Source organism: Oncorhynchus kisutch, linkage group LG13, assembly GCF_002021735.2.
Source record: "Oncorhynchus kisutch isolate 150728-3 linkage group LG13, Okis_V2, whole genome shotgun sequence".
In the NCBI taxonomy this organism is placed as follows: Eukaryota; Metazoa; Chordata; class Actinopteri; order Salmoniformes; family Salmonidae; genus Oncorhynchus; species Oncorhynchus kisutch.
The window spans coordinates 434,258-455,851 of NC_034186.2; the positions used below are offsets into that span (position 1 = coordinate 434,258).

At 43.7% G+C, this 21,594-nt stretch overlaps 1 protein-coding gene across 1 annotated transcript in view; it reads right to left on the reverse strand.

Annotated features, from left to right (window-relative positions):
• Nucleotides 1-317: 317 nt before the first annotated feature.
• Nucleotides 318-21,594, reverse strand: part of plcxd1.2 (phospholipase C, X domain containing 1, tandem duplicate 2) — a 34,164-nt gene continuing 12,887 nt past the window's right edge. The window contains exons 3-6 of the mRNA XM_031838131.1: nucleotides 13,897-14,025; nucleotides 13,518-13,673; nucleotides 12,815-12,998; nucleotides 318-1,583 (exon numbers count right to left, since the gene is read on the reverse strand). Of these exons, the coding sequence (XP_031693991.1) occupies nucleotides 1,312-1,583; nucleotides 12,815-12,998; nucleotides 13,518-13,673; nucleotides 13,897-14,025 (741 nt within the window). The 3' untranslated portion in view covers nucleotides 318-1,311. The remainder of the gene's footprint in view (nucleotides 1,584-12,814; nucleotides 12,999-13,517; nucleotides 13,674-13,896; nucleotides 14,026-21,594) is intronic.

Below are 21,594 nucleotides of genomic sequence, written 5' to 3' on the forward strand. Positions count from 1 at the left end.
CAATGACGGTCTGTTCCTTGGTAGGAATGAATTAGCTAAATCTTCAGACTGGCTAGAATGCTTATCTACACCGGAAAACCTTGGCTCAACCGTAAATTATATTAAATTGGTAGGGAGACGGATGTGGGAAGGCTTGAGATACAGCCTTTGTACTGGAACGGAGATGGCACTGGTTGGTGCTGAAACTAATGACGTCATTTTCAGTTTATAACCTGTGGTAAACTGTATCGTGTTCAGTACTCTCGTGAATAAACTCTGCTGATTGACTTTAAGACTGGGCTCTGTCCATTATTATAGAATAAGGGTCTTACAAATCCTTATGAATTGACAGAGTGTTTCATTTTAATTGGGTATTAAAACATAGAGCAATTTAATTCCTTTAACAAAAGGTTTCTTTCTGTTCACTCTGTCATTTAGGTTAGTATTGTGGAGTAACTACAATGTTGTTGATCCATCCTCAGTGTTCTATCACAGCCACTAAACTCTGTAACTGTTTTAAAGTCACCATTGACTGTTTTAAAGACCCTGAACGGTTTCCTTCTTCAACAGCAACTGAGTTAGGAAGGATGCCTGTATCTTTGTAGTGACTGGGTGTATTGATACACCATCCAAAGTGTAACAAATAACTTCAACCTGATCAAAATGATATTCAATGTCTGCTTTTTTTTTAACCATCTACCAATAGGTGCTTTTCTTTGCAAGGCATTGTAAAACCGCCCTGATCTTTGTGGTTGAATCTGTGTGAAATTCACTGCTCGACTGAGGGACCTTACAGATAATTGTATCTGTGGGGTACAGAGATGAGGTAGTCATTCAGAAATCATGTTAAACTATTATTGCACACAGAGTGAGTCCATGACACTAATTATGTGACTTGTTAAGCACATTTTACTCCTCTGACATAACAAAAGGGGTGAATACCTATAGACTTAAGACATTTCAGCTTTTCATTTTTAATTAATTTCTAAAAACATAATACCACATTATGTCAAAGTGGAATTAAGTGTAGGCCAGTGACACAAAATCTCAATTTAATCCATTTTAAATTCAGGCTGTAACAAAATGTGTAAAAAGTCAAGGGGTGTGAATGGAATGACTTTCTATGGTCTGTATGATTCCCAGTGAAACTAAATAATGACTGGTTGTCCTCGGTCGTAACTTTGCTGATGTAGCAGTTTTCTGTTCTCTTTGAATTACTTATTTTTGATGGAATTACTCCCTAAACCAGGTATTTTATCTCTCATCTGTAGGTCGGTCAGTCCTCCTCTCCTTTAAGACTCCTCTCATCCATCCTCTCCTCTAAGCCTCCTCTCATCCATCCTCTCCTCTGAGACTCCTCTCATCCATCCTCTTCAACAGTTTTCTATTGAGGTTGATGACCAGAGGACAGAAGGGGACAGGTCCTATAAAGTCTCCTGCTATGATGTTGAGGTTGTTAGAGTGTGGTCCAGGGACCTGTTCCTCCAGCCACGGCCTCAGCTCCTTCCAGTTAGCCAGAGTTAGGGTCTGCAGGGACTGACGGGGGTGCAGCGCGATGTAGGAGCGGTCAGCCGTCAGGTTCAGACCAGACACAAAGAAACCATCTGAACAAAACAAAACATGGATTAAAGTTTAAGGGCTCTATTCAATCCGTATCACGGAAGTTCAGAATTACAGCGTGATTGAAATGTAAAGATTAATGTTGTGTTAGTGGAGAACACACCAGCGACACAGATTGAGCCCTACAGGACATCTCTGAACACACTGACTTCACATCAAATGGATTTTATAAAGCCCTTTTTACAGAGGCAGTTCACAACAGTATCACTAGACATTGTCATGGTCCTCTTGATATGTTGCTATCTGAAGAGTAATAACATACAGTGTCATGTGAAAGTCTACACACCCCTTGCACAGTCGTAAGGCCTAGATTGAATCAGATCGAGCATTAACCAACGGTAGCAGACACCTTGATCACGAAGCCACACTGTCCTACTCTCCTTAGAAGTTCAAAAGGAGGAAGTGTACGCTATATAGAAATAATTAGGCTCAAATGTAAAAATTATTATTTAAATAAGGATTTCTAGAATCCTAATCGAGGTGTAGATTACATCTTACATTCCAGTGTTCTAACTTGTCAACAAGGCTACATGGAATTTCTCTCCACGAAACTCTGTGCAGCCAATGGCAATGTCCGCTTTAGGTATAATCAAATCGTATGTCACACACGCCTTACAACAATGCAGTTTTAAGAAAAAAGGGGGGAAAAAAGGAATTGGCTTTTGGGGTGACCAGTGAGATATACCTGCTGGAGCGCGTGCTACGAGTGGGTGCTGCTATGGTGACCAGTGAGATATACCTGCTGGAGCTAGTGCTACGAGTGGGTGCTGCTATGGTGACCAGTGAGATATACCTGCTGGAGCGCGTGCTACGAGTGGGTGCTGCTATGGTGACCAGTGAGATATACCTGCTGGAGCACGTGCTACGAGTGGGTGCTGCTATGGTGACCAGTGAGATATACCTGCTGGAGCGCGTGCTACGAGTGGGTGCTGCTATGGTGACCAGTGAGATATACCTGCTGGAGCTAGTGCTACGAGTGGGTGCTGCTATGGTGACCAGTGAGATATACCTGCTGGAGCACGTGCTACGAGTGGGTGCTGCTATGGTGACCAGTGAGATATACCTGCTGGAGCGCGTGCTACGAGTGGGTGCTGCTATGGTGACCAGTGAGATATACCTGCTGGAGCTAGTGCTACGAGTGGGTGCTGCTATGGTGACCAGTGAGATATACCTGCTGGAGCGCGTTCTACGAGTGGGTGCTGCTATGGTGACCAGTGAGATATACCTGCTGGAGCACGTGCTACGAGTGGGTGCTGCTATGGTGACCAGTGAGATATACCTGCTGGAGCGCGTGCTACGAGTGGGTGCTGCTATGGTGACCAGTGAGATATACCTGCTGGAGCTAGTGCTACGAGTGGGTGCTGCTATGGTGACCAGTGAGATATACCTGCTGGAGCGCGTGCTACGAGTGGGTGCTGCTATGGTGACCAGTGAGATATACCTGCTGGAGCACGTGCTACGAGTGGGTGCTGCTATGGTGACCAGTGAGATATACCTGCTGGAGCGCGTGCTACGAGTGGGTGCTGCTATGGTGACCAGTGAGATATACCTGCTGGAGCACGTGCTACGAGTGGGTGCTGCTATGGTGACCAGTGAGATATACCTGCTGGAGCGCGTGCTACGAGTGGGTGCTGCTATGGTGACCAGTGAGATATACCTGCTGGAGCGCGTGCTACGAGTGGGTGCTGCTATGGTGACCAGTGAGATATACCTGCTGGAGCTAGTGCTACGAGTGGGTGCTGCTATGGTGACCAGTGAGATATACCTGCTGGAGCGCGTTCTACGAGTGGGTGCTGCTATGGTGACCAGTGAGATATACCTGCTGGAGCGCGTGCTACGAGTGGGTGCTGCTATGGTGACCAGTGAGATATACCTGCTGGAGCGCGTGCTACGAGTGGGTGCTGCTATGGTGACCAGTGAGATATACCTGCTGGAGCGCGTGCTACGAGTGGGTGCTGCTATGGTGACCAGTGAGATATACCTGCTGGAGCGCGTGCTACGAGTGGATGCTGCTATGGTGACCAGTGAGATATACCTGCTGGAGCGCGTGCTACGAGTGGGTGCTGCTATGGTGACCAGTGAGCCGAGATAAGGCGGGGCTTTACCTAGCAGAGACTTGTAGATAACCTGTAGCCAGTGGGTTTGGCAACGAGTATGAAGCGAGGGCCAACCAACGAGAGCGTACGGGTCGCAGTATAGACTGGGTGTTACGGTACAGAGTCAATGTGGAGGCTCTATACAGGGGGTACTGGTACAGCTTGCCGTGTGGTAGCAGAGAGAACAGTCTTTGACTAGGGTGGCTGGAGTCTGACCATTTCTAGGGCCTTCCTCTGACACCACCTGGTATAGAGGTCCTGGATGGCAGTAATCTTAGCCCCAGTAATGTACTGGGCCGTACGCACTACCCTCTGTAGTGCCTTGCGGTCAGATGCCAAGCAGTTGCCGTACCAGGCAGTGATGCAACCGGTCAGGATGCTCTCGATGGTGCAGCTGTAGAACTTTTTGAGGATCTGAGGACCCAGTACTCAGTCTCCTGAGGGGGGACAGGTGTTGTCGTGCCCGCTTCACGACTGTCATGTTGTGCTTGGACCATGTTAGTTTGTTGGTGATGTGGACACCAAGGAACTTGAAACGCTCAACCTGCTCCACTAGAAGAGAAGACTAATTGATCAGATATTAAAATATCCGAAAGTTATATTAGGAAAATTATAACTTTGATCTGAATATTTTCCTTGGTGCCCCGACTTCCTAGTTAATTACATTTACACGATTAAGTTAGTTTAATCACGTAATAATAATTACAGAGAATTTATTTGATAAAAATAAGTCTTCAGTTGAATGATGCCAAAGACACGACATACAGATGCTCCAGTCATATATTGTGCTCCTTCTCTGGTTCAGGCTGTTGAAGAGCTCCAGACTGCTTTTCAGTCACTGCAGGCCTCCCTTTATGGTCTCAAACTGGTCTTGAATGTAGAAAAAATAAATATGACCTTTACCAGAGCTCACGCTCAGACAGAGAAGGTTTGCACTGTCACATCTGGTGGCTTATCCATTGAAAACGTGTCATCCTACAAATATCGAGGTATATGGTTGGATGCGAAGTTGTCCTTTAAAAGTTTACATGGATAATCTTATGAAGTTTGAATTGAAATTAGGGTTATATTTTCGTATAAGGCTTGTTTCCCGCTTATGGCTAGAAAGTAGCTTGTTCAGGCCACTTTTCTCTCTGTAATTGATTGTTGTTGTTGTATATGCATGCAACCTCCTCTGTCTGACAGAGACTGGACTCTGTTTATCATGCAGCCTCCTCTGTCTTACAGAGACTGGACTCTGTTTATCATGCAACCTCCTCTGTCTGACAGAGACTGGACTCTGTTTATCATGCAACCTCCTCTGTCTAACAGAGACTGGACTCTGTTTATCATGCAACCTCCTCTGTCTGACAGAGACTGGACTCTGTTTATCATGCAGCCTCCTCTGTCTTACAGAGACTGGACTCTGTTTATCATGCAGCCTCCTCTGTCTTACAGAGACTGGACTCTGTTTATCATGCAGCCTCCTCTGTCTTACAGAGACTGGACTCTGTTTATCATGCAGCCTCCTCTGTCTTACAGAGACTGGACTCTGTTTATCATGCAACCTCCTCTGTCTGACAGAGACTGGACTCTGTTTATCATGCAGCCTCCTCTGTCTTACAGAGACTGGACTCTGTTTATCATGCAGCCTCCTCTGTCTTACAGAGACTGGACTCTGTTTATCATGCAGCCTCCTCTGTCTTACAGAGACTGGACTCTGTTTATCATGCAGCCTCCTCTGTCTTACAGAGACTGGACTCTGTTTATCATGCAGCCTCCTCTGTCTTACAGAGACTGGACTCTGTTTATCATGCAGCCTCCTCTGTCTTACAGAGACTGGACTCTGTTTATCATGCAGCCTCCTCTGTCTGACAGAGACTGGACTCTGTTTATCATGCAGCCTCCTCTGTCTGACAGAGACTGGACTCTTTTTATCATGCAGCCTCCTCTGTCTAACAGAGACTGGACTCTGTTTATCATGCAGCCTCTGTCTGACAGAGACTGAACTCTGTTTATCATGCAGCCTCCTCTGTCTGACAGAGACTGGACTCTGTTTATCATGCAGCCTCTGTCTGACAGAGACTGAACTCTGTTTATCATGCAGCCTCCTCTGTCTGACAGAGACTGGACTCTGTTTATCATGCAGCCTCCTCTGTCTTACAGAGACTGGACTCTGTTTATCATGCAGCCTCCTCTGTCTTACAGAGACTGGACTCTGTTTATCATGCAGCCTCCTCTGTCTTACAGAGACTGGACTCTGTTTATCATGCAGCCTCCTCTGTCTTACAGAGACTGGACTCTGTTTATCATGCAGCCTCCTCTGTCTTACAGAGACTGGACTCTGTTTATCATGCAGCCTCCTCTGTCTTACAGAGACTGGACTCTGTTTATCATGCAGCCTCCTCTGTCTTACAGAGACTGGACTCTGTTTATCATGCAGCCTCCTCTGTCTGACAGAGACTGGACTCTGTTTATCATGCAGCCTCCTCTGTCTGACAGAGACTGGACTCTTTTTATCATGCAGCCTCCTCTGTCTAACAGAGACTGGACTCTGTTTATCATGCAGCCTCTGTCTGACAGAGACTGAACTATGTTTATCATGCAGCCTCCTCTGTCTGACAGAGACTGGACTCTGTTTATCATGCAGCCTCTGTCTGACAGAGACTGAACTCTGTTTATCATGCAGCCTCCTCTGTCTGACAGAGACTGGACTCTGTTTATCATGCAGCCTCCTCTGTCTTACAGAGACTGGACTCTGTTTATCATGCAGCCTCCTCTGTCTTACAGAGACTGGACTCTGTTTATCATGCAGCCTCCTCTGTCTTACAGAGACTGGACTCTGTTTATCATGCAGCCTCCTCTGTCTGACAGAGACTGGACTCTGTTTATCATGCAGCCTCCTCTGTCTGACAGAGACTGGACTCTTTTTATCATGCAGCCTCTGTCTGACAGAGACTGAACTCTGTTTATCATGCAGCCTCCTCTGTCTGACAGAGACTGGACTCTGTTTATCATGCAGCCTCCTCTGTCTGACAGAGACTGGACTCTTTTTATCATGCAGCCTCCTCTGTCTTACAGAGACTGGACTCTGTTTATCATGCAGCCTCTGTCTGACAGAGACTGAACTCTGTTTATCATGCAGCCTCCTCTGTCTGACAGAGACTGGACTCTGTTTATCATGCAGCCTCCTCTGTCTTGCAGAGACTGGACTCTGTTTATCATGCAGCCTCCTCTGTCTTACAGAGACTGGACTCTGTTTATCATGCAGCCTCCTCTGTCTGACAGAGACTGGACTCTGTTTATCATGCAGCCTCCTCTGTCTTGCAGATACTGGACTCTGTTTATCATGCAGCCTCCTCTGTCTTACAGAGACTGGACTCTGTTTATCATGCAGCCTCCTCTGTCTTACAGAGACTGGACTCTGTTTATCATGCAGCCTCTGTTTATCATGCAGCCTCCTCTGTCTGACAGAGACTGGACTCTGTTTATCATGCAGCCTCCTCTGTCTTGCAGAGACTGGACTCTGTTTATCATGCAGCCTCCTCTGTCTTACAGAGACTGGACTCTGTTTATCATGCAGCCTCCTCTGTCTTACAGAGACTGGACTCTGTTTATCATGCAGCCTCCTCTGTCTTACAGAGACTGGACTCTGTTTATCATGCAGCCTCCTCTGTCTTACAGAGACTGGACTCTGTTTATCATGCAGCCTCCTCTGTCTGACAGAGACTGGACTCTGTTTATCATGCAGCCTCCTCTGTCTTACAGAGACTGGACTCTTTTTATCATGCAGCCTCTGTCTGACAGAGACTGAACTCTGTTTATCATGCAGCCTCCTCTGTCTGACAGAGACTGGACTCTGTTTATCATGCAGCCTCCTCTGTCTGACAGAGACTGGACTCTTTTTATCATGCAGCCTCCTCTGTCTTACAGAGACTGGACTCTGTTTATCATGCAGCCTCTGTCTGACAGAGACTGAACTCTGTTTATCATGCAGCCTCCTCTGTCTGACAGAGACTGGACTCTGTTTATCATGCAGCCTCCTCTGTCTTGCAGAGACTGGACTCTGTTTATCATGCAGCCTCCTCTGTCTTACAGAGACTGGACTCTGTTTATCATGCAGCCTCCTCTGTCTGACAGAGACTGGACTCTGTTTATCATGCAGCCTCCTCTGTCTTGCAGATACTGGACTCTGTTTATCATGCAGCCTCCTCTGTCTTACAGAGACTGGACTCTGTTTATCATGCAGCCTCCTCTGTCTTACAGAGACTGGACTCTGTTTATCATGCAGCCTCTGTTTATCATGCAGCCTCCTCTGTCTGACAGAGACTGGACTCTGTTTATCATGCAGCCTCCTCTGTCTTGCAGAGACTGGACTCTGTTTATCATGCAGCCTCCTCTGTCTTACAGAGACTGGACTCTGTTTATCATGCAGCCTCCTCTGTCTTACAGAGACTGGACTCTGTTTATCATGCAGCCTCCTCTGTCTTACAGAGACTGGACTCTGTTTATCATGCAGCCTCCTCTGTCTTACAGAGACTGGACTCTGTTTATCATGCAGCCTCCTCTGTCTGACAGAGACTGGACTCTGTTTATCATGCAGCCTCCTCTGTCTGACAGAGACTGGACTCTTTATCATGCAGCCTCCTCTGTCTAACAGAGACTGGACTCTGTTTATCATGCAGCCTCTGTCTGACAGAGACTGAACTCTGTTTATCATGCAGCCTCCTCTGTCTTACAGAGACTGGACTCTGTTTATCATGCAGCCTCCTCTGTCTGACAGAGACTGGACTCTGTTCATCATGCATCCGTGCACATTATTACAAATGCCAAGTCACTCACCCACCATTGCACATTGTACCAAATGGTAGATTGGATCTCACTTTATATGCGCAGAAAGCTACATGTGTCTACAAAGCTCTTTTGGGTAAACTCCCTCTTTACCTCTGTAGTCTGGTCTCCTTCACCACCAGCAGTTACCCCGTCTGCTAGGTGGTTACTACTTAAAGTCCCCAGGACATTCACAGTATTAGGCAAGACTGCCTTCTTGTCTTGTGCACCAGAGGCATGGAATAGTCTACAATCCATGTTTCATCTGGATGTGTTAGTGCCACTGAAAGAATGTAAAATAGAGACTCTGTTACAGAGGAGTGTAAATGCTTTTTTTTAGGCCGTATCCTGTTGTATGTTTTAATTATGTAATGTATTGTTTGTGGTTGCCTTCTTGGCCAGGTCTCCCTTGAAAAAGAGACTCTGGGTTTCAATGGGCTTTTCTTGGTTAAAAAGAAAGGTTAAATATATTATTTTTTTTTAACTGGTTACACCTCAACTGTTGTCTCAACTGTTGTCAACACCACTACATCACTGGTCATTCCTCAGCTGTTTTTACCACTACATCACTGGTCATTCCTCAACTGTTTTTACCACTACATCACTGGTCATTCCTCAACTGTTTTTATCACTACATCACTGGTCATTCCTCAACTGTTTTTACCACTACATCACTGGTCATACCTCAGCTGTTTTACCATTACATCACGGGTCACACCTCAGCTGCAGAGGTAAAATCAAATGTTATTGGTCACATACACATGGCTAGCAGATGTAATTGGTCACATACACATGGCTAGCAGATGTAATTGGTCACATACACATGGCTAGCAGATGTTATTGGTCACATACACATGGCTAGCAGATGTTATTGGTCACATACACATGGCTAGCAGATGTTATTGGTCACATACACATGGCTAGCAGATGTAATTGGTCACATACACATGGCTAGCAGATGTAATTGGTCACATACACATGGCTAGCAGATGTGAGTTGTAGTGAAATGCTTCTAGATCTTACAGTGCAGCAGTATCTAACAAATTCACAACAAAACCTAATATCTAACAAATTCCACCATAAAACCTAATACACACAATCTAGTAAAGGAATGGGATGAGAAGTAAACACACATACTACACCGATATTAACTGGAGACATAATACGCTGAAAAAGGGTCCCTAGCGGAATGACAACATGGATGCTTGTTAAAGAAGAGATGGAGAGAGGGGGACAGAGACACTTAACATTGCCACATTCAGAAACTACTCTACCCTACATTAACCATATACATTGCACATGAACCACCGCCCGCTTTGAGCAAGAAATCATGCATGTATTTACGTGAAATGCCTGGTTTCGCCGGAGATCTCTCGGTGAACGGGGCAGCCTTAGAAAGGGATTTGGGCCTTTTCACGGCACGCTTGTAAGGTTCTGATTATCCAAAATAGTTCCAACAACTGTTGTCCTTCTTTGTTGTTGTCCGGTATCTGGTGACTTGTCGTGTAGTCCTGAACAGAACTACAGAGGCGATTTTTCTTCCATTTTCTGGTCCAATGTGTTTTTTTCGAAACCCATCATTTATACCTTTTGCTCAAAAGGGGTGGTTCCGGCAGGCTGACACGCTCCCTTACCTCACTCACGGCGGTGATTAGTCATTGTGCAAAGTTCTGGAAAACAATTCTCTTAAAACTTCTCAAATCACATCCCTCTCTTAACAAAAACAAAAAAATACCAACAAAAAGGACATTCGTGTTCTATAGATCGCCTCTGACCATTCCCCCCGTTCTACGTAACAAATGTTCCACTATTCGCTTTTGAGCGTGTTAAGAGTTTTAGCAGAAAAAAGGTCTGTTGAGACAAAGCACATTCCTTTGGTGAATCTGGATAGTACAGGCCTGGATCTTCTCCCCTGATTTACAACAGGATGTGGTTGTTAATCCCCACTAGTTCTTTCCTTCCCCCTCTACAGGTGAGAGGGGGTCTGATTGAAGTTATTCATTGCAAACCTGATCTGACCTATTTGGATTCTCGTGGACAGTCATGACACATGGTAGGTGTTTTTCTAACCTCAAAGTGTGATAACCAGTTCTAACATATGGGTTTGTGCTCTATGGAAGTGCCCGTACTCTATTTGCTATGCAAATGTCAGCTAAAGCATATCTGATTGAATACAGCCCTAAATGTAAAATAAAATCACACTGATCTACACAACCTAAAAAAATAAATGAAGATATGTTGTTTGCGTATGTCTTCCCACCCCAGAGCTAAGATTGATGGAAGCGTCTTTGTCAACCATTACAGATGCGAATCATTTTAAATAGGATTCTACCAATAACTCTTAGGGCAACATATTGTACATCCATTGTTTTTTTTCTCAGTAAATTTGGTCAGGAGTTATTAGTGGACAGCAATATTCAAATCATTCAGAAACACATCTTGAAAATCCATTCTGGTGTCTGTCATACATTTTTTTTTAGGTTTACAGAAGACTACGGCGGGTTTTCATTTAGGTTTTTACCTGGGCTTTGCTCCTTCTATATTTATTCTAATCGTGACAAACTCCCCAGTCCCTGTCAGTGAAAAGCATACCCATAACATGATGCTGCCGCCACAATAAATACCCATAACATGATGCTGCCGCCACAATAAATACCCATAACATGATGCTGCCGCCACAATAAATACCCATAACATGATGCTGCCGCCACAATAAATACCCATAACATGATGCTGCCGCCACAATAAATACCCATAACATGATGCTGCCGCCACAATAAATACCCATAACATGATGCTGCCGCCACAATAAATACCCATAACATGATACTGAAACCACAATAAATACCCATAACATGATGCTGCCGCCACAATAAATACCCATAACATGATGCTGCCGCCACAATAAATACCCATAACATGATGCTGCCGCCACAATAAATACCCATAACATGATGCTGCCACCACAATAAATACCCATAACATGATGCTGCCACCACAATAAATATCCCTAACATGATGCTGCCACCACAATAAATACCCATAACATGATGCTGCCACCACAATAAATACCCATAACATGATGCTGCCACCACAATAAATACCCATAACATGATGCTGCCACCACAATAAATACCCATAACATGATGCTGAAACCACAATAAATACCCATAACATGATGCTGCCACCACAATAAATACCCATAACATGATGCTGAAACCACAATAAATACCCATAACATGATGCTGAAACCACAATAAATACCCATAACATGATGCTGCCACCACAATAAATACCCATAACATGATGCTGAAACCACAATAAATACCCATAACATGATGCTGCCACCACAATAAATACCCATAACATGATGCTGCCACCACAATAAAAACCCATAACATGATGCTGAAACCACAATAAATACCCATAACATGATGCTGCCACCACAATAAATACCCATAACATGATGCTGAAACCACAATAAATACCCATAACATGATGCTGCCACCACAATAAATACCCATAACATGATGCTGAAACCACAATAAATACCCATAACATGATGCTGCCACCACAATAAATATCCATAACATGATGCTGCCACCACAATAAATATCCATAACATGATGCTGCCACCACAATAAATACCCATAACATGATGCTGCCACCACAATAAATACCCATAACATGATGCTGCCACCACAATAAATACCCATAACATGATGCTGAAACCACAATAAATACCCATAACATGATGCTGAAACCACAATAAATACCCATAGCATGATGCTGCCACCACAATAAATACCCATAACATGATGCTGAAACCACAATAAATACCCATAACATGATGCTGAAACCACAATAAATACCCATAACATGATGCTGAAACCACAATAAATACCCATAACATGATGCTGCCACCACAATAAATACCCATAACATGATGCTGAAACCACAAAACTTGAGTTGTGCAAAGTTGGTTGATTCTTATTCAAACCAGGTTCACAGCTGTAATGGCTGCTAAAGGCTCTTCCACTAAGTATTATCTCTTGGGGTGTGAAGACATACCCTAACCCTACACAATTAAGACATCTTCATTTTTGATTAATTTGGAAAACGTTCAAATTCGGAAATGTGGAGTAGGTTGTGTAGATCTGTAGGAAAAATATATAATTTAATCCCAAAAAAGTATTAAATTAGAAGACGGCAAAATGTGAAGACTGTGCAAGGGGTGTGTAGACTACGCACTGTAACATGTCTGAACCTCAAAGTCATTTATTACTTTTAGTCAAGGGCTTTTCACATACCTGGGCGTCCCATATCTTTCTGCCAGTCCAGATAGCTGACCACCCCGCTGGCCGTGTATTGGTTGGCCCACCAGTACGGTATACCTGGCCACAGAGCCTGGTGTCGTGCTGCTGACTGGTCATCATACGACAGCAGTACCTGGTAACCCAATGCCCACAGACCACGCAGGGTCACCACTGTCTCCTGGAGGGAAAGACAGAAGAACAAGTAGCCTCTGTTATCGGCTGTCCATATGGCACCCAATTCCCTGTATAGTGCACTACTTCAGCCCTGGGCAGAGAAAGGAAAGCATCCTAGGGATTTGTGTAGGTAGTATTGGGCAGCTGGTGATTTGTGTAGGTAGTATTGGGCAGCTGGTGATTTGTGTAGGTAGTATTGGGCAGCTGGTGATTTGTGTAGGTAGTATTGGGCAGCTGGTGATTTGTGTAGGTAGTATTGGGCAGCTGGTGTTTTGTGTAGGTAGTATTGGGCAGCTGGTGATTTGTGTAGGTAGTATTGGGCAGCTAGTGAAGCCTTCTCTCATGCTGAACATTAACTAAACATCTCATTTCATTTACTGAAGAAATACAGTATTTTCAGTCAAGCAATCCAATTCGATAGAAACCTACTGGTAATGCTTAGCAAAAATGTTGTAAATGTATCAGTCTTTCCAGCTATTGACATATTGATATGGACTACAGTTATAGAAATAACCAAGCTTACCTTGCGAGGACAGAGTTTAGACCCAAAGATTTTCTTCAGTGAGAAAATTAAATGTTCATGTAGTTTGTCGTTGAGTCCTTCAAAGTGACTGCATGCTAGGATAACAACCTCCCTGGAGTGAGACTCCAACCACGAGGCTACGGCCCTCAGAGTTTCCTGTACAGCCACCAGTCAGGAAATATTAAATATATGAGAAATGATACTCCCAATATTGCGTATTCTTTTTAGAGAGCTCTTCTTGGTCATTGTGCTCTCTCTCTCCTGTTTCTACTTGGTCTTTGGGGCTTAGGCTGGGTAACTATAAAGCTCTTTGTAACAATTGACGATGTAGTAAAAAAAATTCTAATGAATAGTTAGGCATAGTATTCCTTCTACTCACCACCACTGTCAGATGAGTGTATATTACATGTGTAAAATACAGTTCGTTGGACGGGTCGTACGGTTTGTGGGCGATTCGGAGGTCGAAGTATCGAATCCCCTCTGATAGCTGCTCCACAATACCTTTTTCCTGTTTGAAGGGCAAAAACAAACAAAACATTATTTAAATAAATAACTTTCCTGAATTCAGTTCTCGGTTTTATTTTTCTTTGTTTATGATTTGTTTCTGTTTTTTAACTCTCAATATTACAATTATTGATATAGAAACATTGAAAATTGGTTTTCAGAGTCCACGTCAATCCTTACAGTGCCTTCAGGAAAGTTTTCAGACCCCTTGACTTTTCCACATTTTGTTACATTACAGCCTTATTCTAAAATAGAATAATGACAAAGTGAAAAAGGTTAAGAAATGTAAGTAAATGTGTATTAAAAATTTAAAAAACATAAATACCTTATTTAGATAAGTATTCAGACTCTTTGCTATGAGACTCAATATTGAGCTCAGGTGCATCCTGTTTCCATTGATCATCCTTGAGATGTTTCTAAAACTTGGAGTCCATCTGTGGTAAATTCAACTGATTGGACATGATTTGGGAAGGCACACACCTGTCTATAAAAGGTCCCACAGTTGACAGTGCATGTCAGAGCAAAAACAAAGCCATGAGGTCGAAGGAATTGTCTGTAGAGCTCCGAGACAGGATTGTGTCGAGGCACATATCTGGGGAAGGGTACCAAAACACTTCTGCAGCATTGAAGGTCCCCAAGAACACAGCGGACTCCATCAATCTTAAATGGAAGTTTGGAACCACCAAGACTCTTCCTAGAGCTGGCTGCCTGGCCAAACTGAGCAATTGGGGGAGAAGGGCCTTGGTCAGGGAAGTGAAGTGACCAAGAACCCGATGGTCACGCTGACAGAACTCTAGAGTTTCTCTGTGGAGATGGGAGAACCTTCCAGAAGGACAACCATCTCTGCAGCACTCCACCAATCAGGCCTTAATGGTAGAGTGGCCAGACAGAAGCCGCCACTCAGTAAAAGGCACATGACAGCCCGCTTGGAGTTTACCAAAAGGCACCTAAAGACTCTGACCATGAGAAACAAGATTCTCTGGTCTAATAAAAACTTGTTGGCCTGAATACCAAGTGTCACGTACGGAGGAAACCTGGCAACATCCCTACATAGTGGTGTCAGCATCATGATGTGGGGATGTTTTTCAGCGGCAGGACTGGGAGATGCGTTAGCCCCCGCAAGGCTGCCGGCCCAGCATCCCTAGCCACAGAGCTGGGGTCTGAATACTTTCCGAATGCACTGAACATCACACCAGAAGACAATTATTTAGGTCTGGGGGAAAAAATATTTAATGTTTTTGTGTAATTCCCCTTTAATTGTGCATTTAGCAAGAGAGGAGAGTATGTCGGTCTAGCAATGTTTCTGCTGTTAAAGCTCAGACTGTCAAACGTTCGCCAGACGACAGTACTTAGCACCTGTGGGCAGTCAATCTCTTTTGTGTTCACACAGCAAAGACCTCGTCAGCCACACAGACTTGTTAAAAATACTCCAAACCAGAAGGTGGCAGTAGCATTGTTTGACAATATCTGTGTCTATTACTTATGGTCTAGATTCCCAGCTATCTGCACCAATGTTGTTATTTTGTTGATGCAAGCCTAGGGCTGTTGCATGACCGTATTACCGCCACACCGGCAGTCATGACCGTTTAGTCACTGTAATTAGGCTTTTCCAAGCTCTGATGCTACTGATGGTCATTAGTAACCTACCAAACTTGCTTACTGCCTGGTACTCAGCACTCTATTGTCCCTCTAATTACTCTGACATCAATGCAAATGTAATGGAAAATCTAATCAAACACTTCATGAGAGCCCATGAGCTCATGTTGCTCAACATTTCTATAGGCTATGCATAAGAAAACAGAGTGATGGCCTCTATTAAAAAGAGGAGGATCCTACCAGCTTTCTATAGGCTAGGCCTACTATATTTATTTCTCAACTTTCCTAATATGAAGCACATTGCTTATATTTACAACAGGAGTATAGCCAACCTGGAGGGCATGAAAATTAACCAGGGGAAAAGCGTCTTCCATTCGCTATTTAAGTGCATAGATGATATTTTTCCCGCTACCCATTTCAATACAGGTGCATGATAATGGTCCATTCTAAATCAAAACAAATTTCACACATATAATATTTAGTATATGTAAAGACAAGATTAAATCAAGAATAGTCTGATGATAACTTGTGAATGAAGCCCAGCATAGGAAATAATGTATTTTTTGACTTTTTCTAATCATAGAATCATACCTCATGTAGTCTAGCCCATAGTCCTATAAGGTTAGTATCACACCTCATGTAGCCCATAGTCCTATAAGGTTAGTATCACACCTCATGTAGCCCATAGTCCTATAAGGTTAGTATCACACCTCATGTAGCCCATAGTCCTATAAGGTTAGTATCACACCTCATGTAGCCCATAGTCCTATAAGGTTAGTATCACACCTCATATAGCCCATAGTCCTATAAGGTTAGTATCACACCTCATGTAGTCCATAGTCCTATAAGGTTAGGATCACACCTCATGTAGTCTAGCCCATAGTCCTATAAGGTTAGTATCACACCTCATGTAGTCTAGCCCATAGTCCTATAAGGTTAGTATCACACCTCATGTAGTCTAGTCCATAGTCCTATAAGGTTAGTATCACACCTCATGTAGTCTAGCCCATAGTCCTATAAGGTTAGGATCACACCTCATGTAGCCTAGCCCATAGTCCTATAAGGTTAGGATCACACCTCATGTAGTCTAGCCCATAGGCCTATAAGGTTAGGATCACACCTCATGTAGTCTAGCCCATAGGCCTATAAGGTTAGTATCACACCTCATGTAGTCTAGTCCATAGTCCTATAAGGTTAGTATCACACCTCATATAGCCTAGCCCATAGTCCTATAAGGTTAGTATCACACCTCATGTAGCCTAGCCCATAGTCCTATAAGGTTAGTATCACACCTCATGTAGTCTAGTCCATAGTCCTATAAGGTTAGTATCACACCTCATGTAGCCTAGCCCATAGTCCTATAAGGTTAGTATCACACCTCTTGTAGCCTAGCCCATAGTCCTATAAGGTTAGTATCACACCTCTTGTAGCCCATAGTCCTATAAGGTTAGTATCACACCTCATGTAGCCTAGCCCATAGTCCTATAAGGTTAGTATCATACCTCATGTAGCCTAGTCCATAGTCCTATAAGGTTAGTATCACACCTCATGTAGCCCATAGTCCTATAAGGTTAGTATCACACCTCATGTAGTCCATAGTCCTATAAGGTTAGTATCACACCTCATGTAGCCCATAGTCCTATAAGGTTAGTATCACACCTCATGTAGCTTAGCCCATAGTCCTATAAGGTTAGTATCACACCTCATGTAGCTTAGCCCATAGTCCTATAAGGTTAGTATCACACCTCATGTAGCCCATAGTCCTATAAGGTTAGTATCACACCTCATGTAGCCTAGTCCATAGTCCTATAAGGTTAGTATCACACCTCATGTAGCCCATAGTCCTATAAGGTTAGTATCACACCTCATGTAGCCTAGTCCATAGTCCTATAAGGTTAGTATCACACCTCATGTAGCCCATAGTCCTATAAGGTTAGTATCACACCTCATGTAGCCTAGTCCATAGTCCTATAAGGTTAGTATCACACCTCATGTAGCCCATAGTCCTATAAGGTTAGTATCACACCTCATGTAGCCTAGTCCATAGTCCTATAAGGTTAGTATCACACCTCATATAGCCCATAGTCCTATAAGGTTAGTATCACACCTCTTGTAGCCCATAGTCCTATAAGGTTAGTATCACACCTCTTGTAGCCCATAGTCCTATAAGGTTAGTATCACACCTCTTGTAGCCCATAGTCCTATAAGGTTAGTATCACACCTCATGTAGTCTAGCCCATAGGCCTATAAGGTTAGTATCACACCTCATGTAGCCCATAGGCCTATAAGGTTAGTATCACACCTCATGTAGCCCATAGGCCTATAAGGTTAGTATCACACCTCTTGTAGCCTAGCCCATAGGCCTATAAGGTTAGTATCACACCTCTTGTAGCCTAGCCCATAGGCCTATAAGGTTAGTATCACACCTCTTGTAGCCTAGCCCATAGGCCTATAAGGTTAGTATCACACCTCATGTAGCCTAGCCCATAGTCCTATAAGGTTAGTATCACACCTCATGTAGCCTAGCCCATAGTCCTATAAGGTTGGTATCACACCTCTTGTAGCCTAGCCCATAGTCCTATAAGGTTGGTATCACACCTCTTGTAGCCTAGCCCATAGTCCTATAAGGTTAGTATCACACCTCATGTAGTCTAGTCCATAGTCCTATAAGGTTAGTATCACACCTCATGTAGTCTAGTCCATAGTCCTATAAGGTTAGTATCACACCTCATATAGCCTAGCCCATAGTCCTATAAGGTTAGTATCACACCTCATGTAGCCTAGCCCATAGTCCTATAAGGTTAGTATCACACCTCATGTAGTCTAGTCCATAGTCCTATAAGGTTAGTATCACACCTCATGTAGCCTAGCCCATAGTCCTATAAGGTTAGTATCACACCTCTTGTAGCCTAGCCCATAGTCCTATAAGGTTAGTATCACACCTCATGTAGCCTAGCCCATAGTCCTATAAGGTTAGTATCACACCTCATGTAGCCTAGTCCATAGTCCTATAAGGTTAGTATCACACCTCATGTAGTCTAGTCCATAGTCCTATAAGGTTAGTATCACACCTCATGTAGCCTAGCCCATAGTCCTATAAGGTTAGTATCACACCTCATGTAGCCTAGCCCATAGTCCTATAAGGTTAGTATCACACCTCATGTAGCCTAGCCCATAGTCCTATAAGGTTAGTATCACACCTCATGTAGCCTAGCCCATAGGCCTATAAGGTTAGTATCACACCTCATGTAGCCTAGCCCATAGTCCTATAAGGTTAGTATCACACCTCATGTAGCCTAGCCCATAGTCCTATAAGGTTAGTATCACACCTCTTGTAGTCTAGCCCATAGTCCTATAAGGTTAGTATCACACCTCATGTAGTCTAGCCCATAGTCCTATAAGGTTAGTATCACACCTCATGTAGCCCATAGTCCTATAAGGTTAGTATCACACCTCATGTAGCCCATAGTCCTATAAGGTTAGTATCACACCTCATGTAGCCTAGCCCATAGTCCTATAAGGTTAGTATCACACCTCATGTAGCCCATAGGCCTATAAGGTTAGTATCACACCTCATGTAGCCTAGCCCATAGTCCTATAAGGTTAGTATCACACCTCATGTAGCCTAGCCCATAGTCCTATAAGGTTAGTATCACACCTCATGTAGCCTAGCCCATAGTCCTATAAGGTTAGTATCACACCTCATGTAGCCTAGCCCATAGTCCTATAAGGTTAGTATCACACCTCATGTAGTCTAGCCCATAGTCCTATAAGGTTAGTATCACACCTCATGTAGCCTAGCCCATAGTCCTATAAGGTTAGTATCACACCTCATGTAGTCTAGCCCATAGTCCTATAAGGTTAGTATCACACCTCATGTAGCCCATAGTCCTATAAGGTTAGTATCACACCTCATGTAGCCCATAGTCCTATAAGGTTAGTATCACACCTCATGTAGTCTAGCCCATAGTCCTATAAGGTTAGTATCACACCTCATGTAGTCTAGCCCATAGTCCTATAAGGTTAGTATCACACCTCATGTAGTCTAGCCCATAGTCCTATAAGGTTAGTATCACACCTCATGTAGCCCATAGTCCTATAAGGTTAGTATCACACCTCATGTAGTCTAGCCCATAGTCCTATAAGGTTAGTATCACACCTCATGTAGCCTAGTCCATAGTCCTATAAGGTTAGTATCACACCTCATGTAGCCCATAGTCCTATAAGGTTAGTATCACACCTCATGTAGCCCATAGTCCTATAAGGTTAGTATCACACCTCATGTAGCCCATAGTCCTATAAGGTTAGTATCACACCTCATGTAGTCTAGTCCATAGTCCTATAAGGTTAGTATCACACCTCATGTAGTCTAGCCCATAGTCCTATAAGGTTAGTATCACACCTCATGTAGTCTAGCCCATAGTCCTATAAGGTTAGTATCACACCTCATGTAGTCTAGTCCATAGTCCTATAAGGTTAGTATCACACCTCATGTAGCCTAGTCCATAGTCCTATAAGGTTAGTATCACACCTCATATAGCCCATAGTCCTATAAGGTTAGTATCACACCTCTTGTAGCCCATAGTCCTATAAGGTTAGTATCACACCTCTTGTAGCCCATAGTCCTATAAGGTTAGTATCACACCTCTTGTAGCCCATAGTCCTATAAGGTTAGTATCACACCTCTTGTAGCCCATAGTCCTATAAGGTTAGTATCACACCTCATGTAGTCTAGCCCATAGGCCTATAAGGTTAGTATCACACCTCATGTAGCCCATAGGCCTATAAGGTTAGTATCACACCTCATGTAGCCCATAGGCCTATAAGGTTAGTATCACACCTCTTGTAGCCTAGCCCATAGGCCTATAAGGTTAGTATCATACCTCTTGTAGCCTAGCCCATAGGCCTATAAGGTTAGTATCACACCTCATGTAGCCTAGCCCATAGTCCTATAAGGTTAGTATCACACCTCATGTAGCCTAGCCCATAGTCCTATAAGGTTGGTATCACACCTCTTGTAGCCTAGCCCATAGTCCTATAAGGTTGGTATCACACCTCTTGTAGCCTAGCCCATAGTCCTATAAGGTTAGTATCACACCTCATGTAGTCTAGTCCATAGTCCTATAAGGTTAGTATCACACCTCATGTAGTCTAGTCCATAGTCCTATAAGGTTAGTATCACACCTCATATAGCCTAGCCCATAGTCCTATAAGGTTAGTATCACACCTCATGTAGCCTAGCCCATAGTCCTATAAGGTTAGTATCACACCTCATGTAGTCTAGTCCATAGTCCTATAAGGTTAGTATCACACCTCATGTAGCCTAGCCCATAGTCCTATAAGGTTAGTATCACACCTCTTGTAGCCTAGCCCATAGTCCTATAAGGTTAGTATCACACCTCTTGTAGCCTAGCCCATAGTCCTATAAGGTTAGTATCACACCTCATGTAGCCTAGCCCATAGTCCTATAAGGTTAGTATCACACCTCATGTAGCCTAGCCCATAGTCCTATAAGGTTAGTATCACACCTCATGTAGCCCATAGGCCTATAAGGTTAGTATCACACCTCATGTAGTCCATAGTCCTATAAGGTTAGTATCACACCTCATGTAGCCCATAGTCCTATAAGGTTAGTATCACACCTCATGTAGCCTAGCCCATAGTCCTATAAGGTTAGTATCACACCTCATGTAGCCCATAGGCCTATAAGGTTAGTATCACACCTCATGTAGCCTAGCCCATAGTCCTATAAGGTTAGTATCACACCTCATGTAGCCTAGCCCATAGTCCTATAAGGTTAGTATCACACCTCATGTAGCCTAGCCCATAGTCCTATAAGGTTAGTATCACACCTCATGTAGTCTAGCCCATAGTCCTATAAGGTTAGTATCACACCTCATGTAGCCCATAGTCCTATAAGGTTAGTATCACACCTCATGTAGCCCATAGTCCTATAAGGTTAGTATCACACCTCATG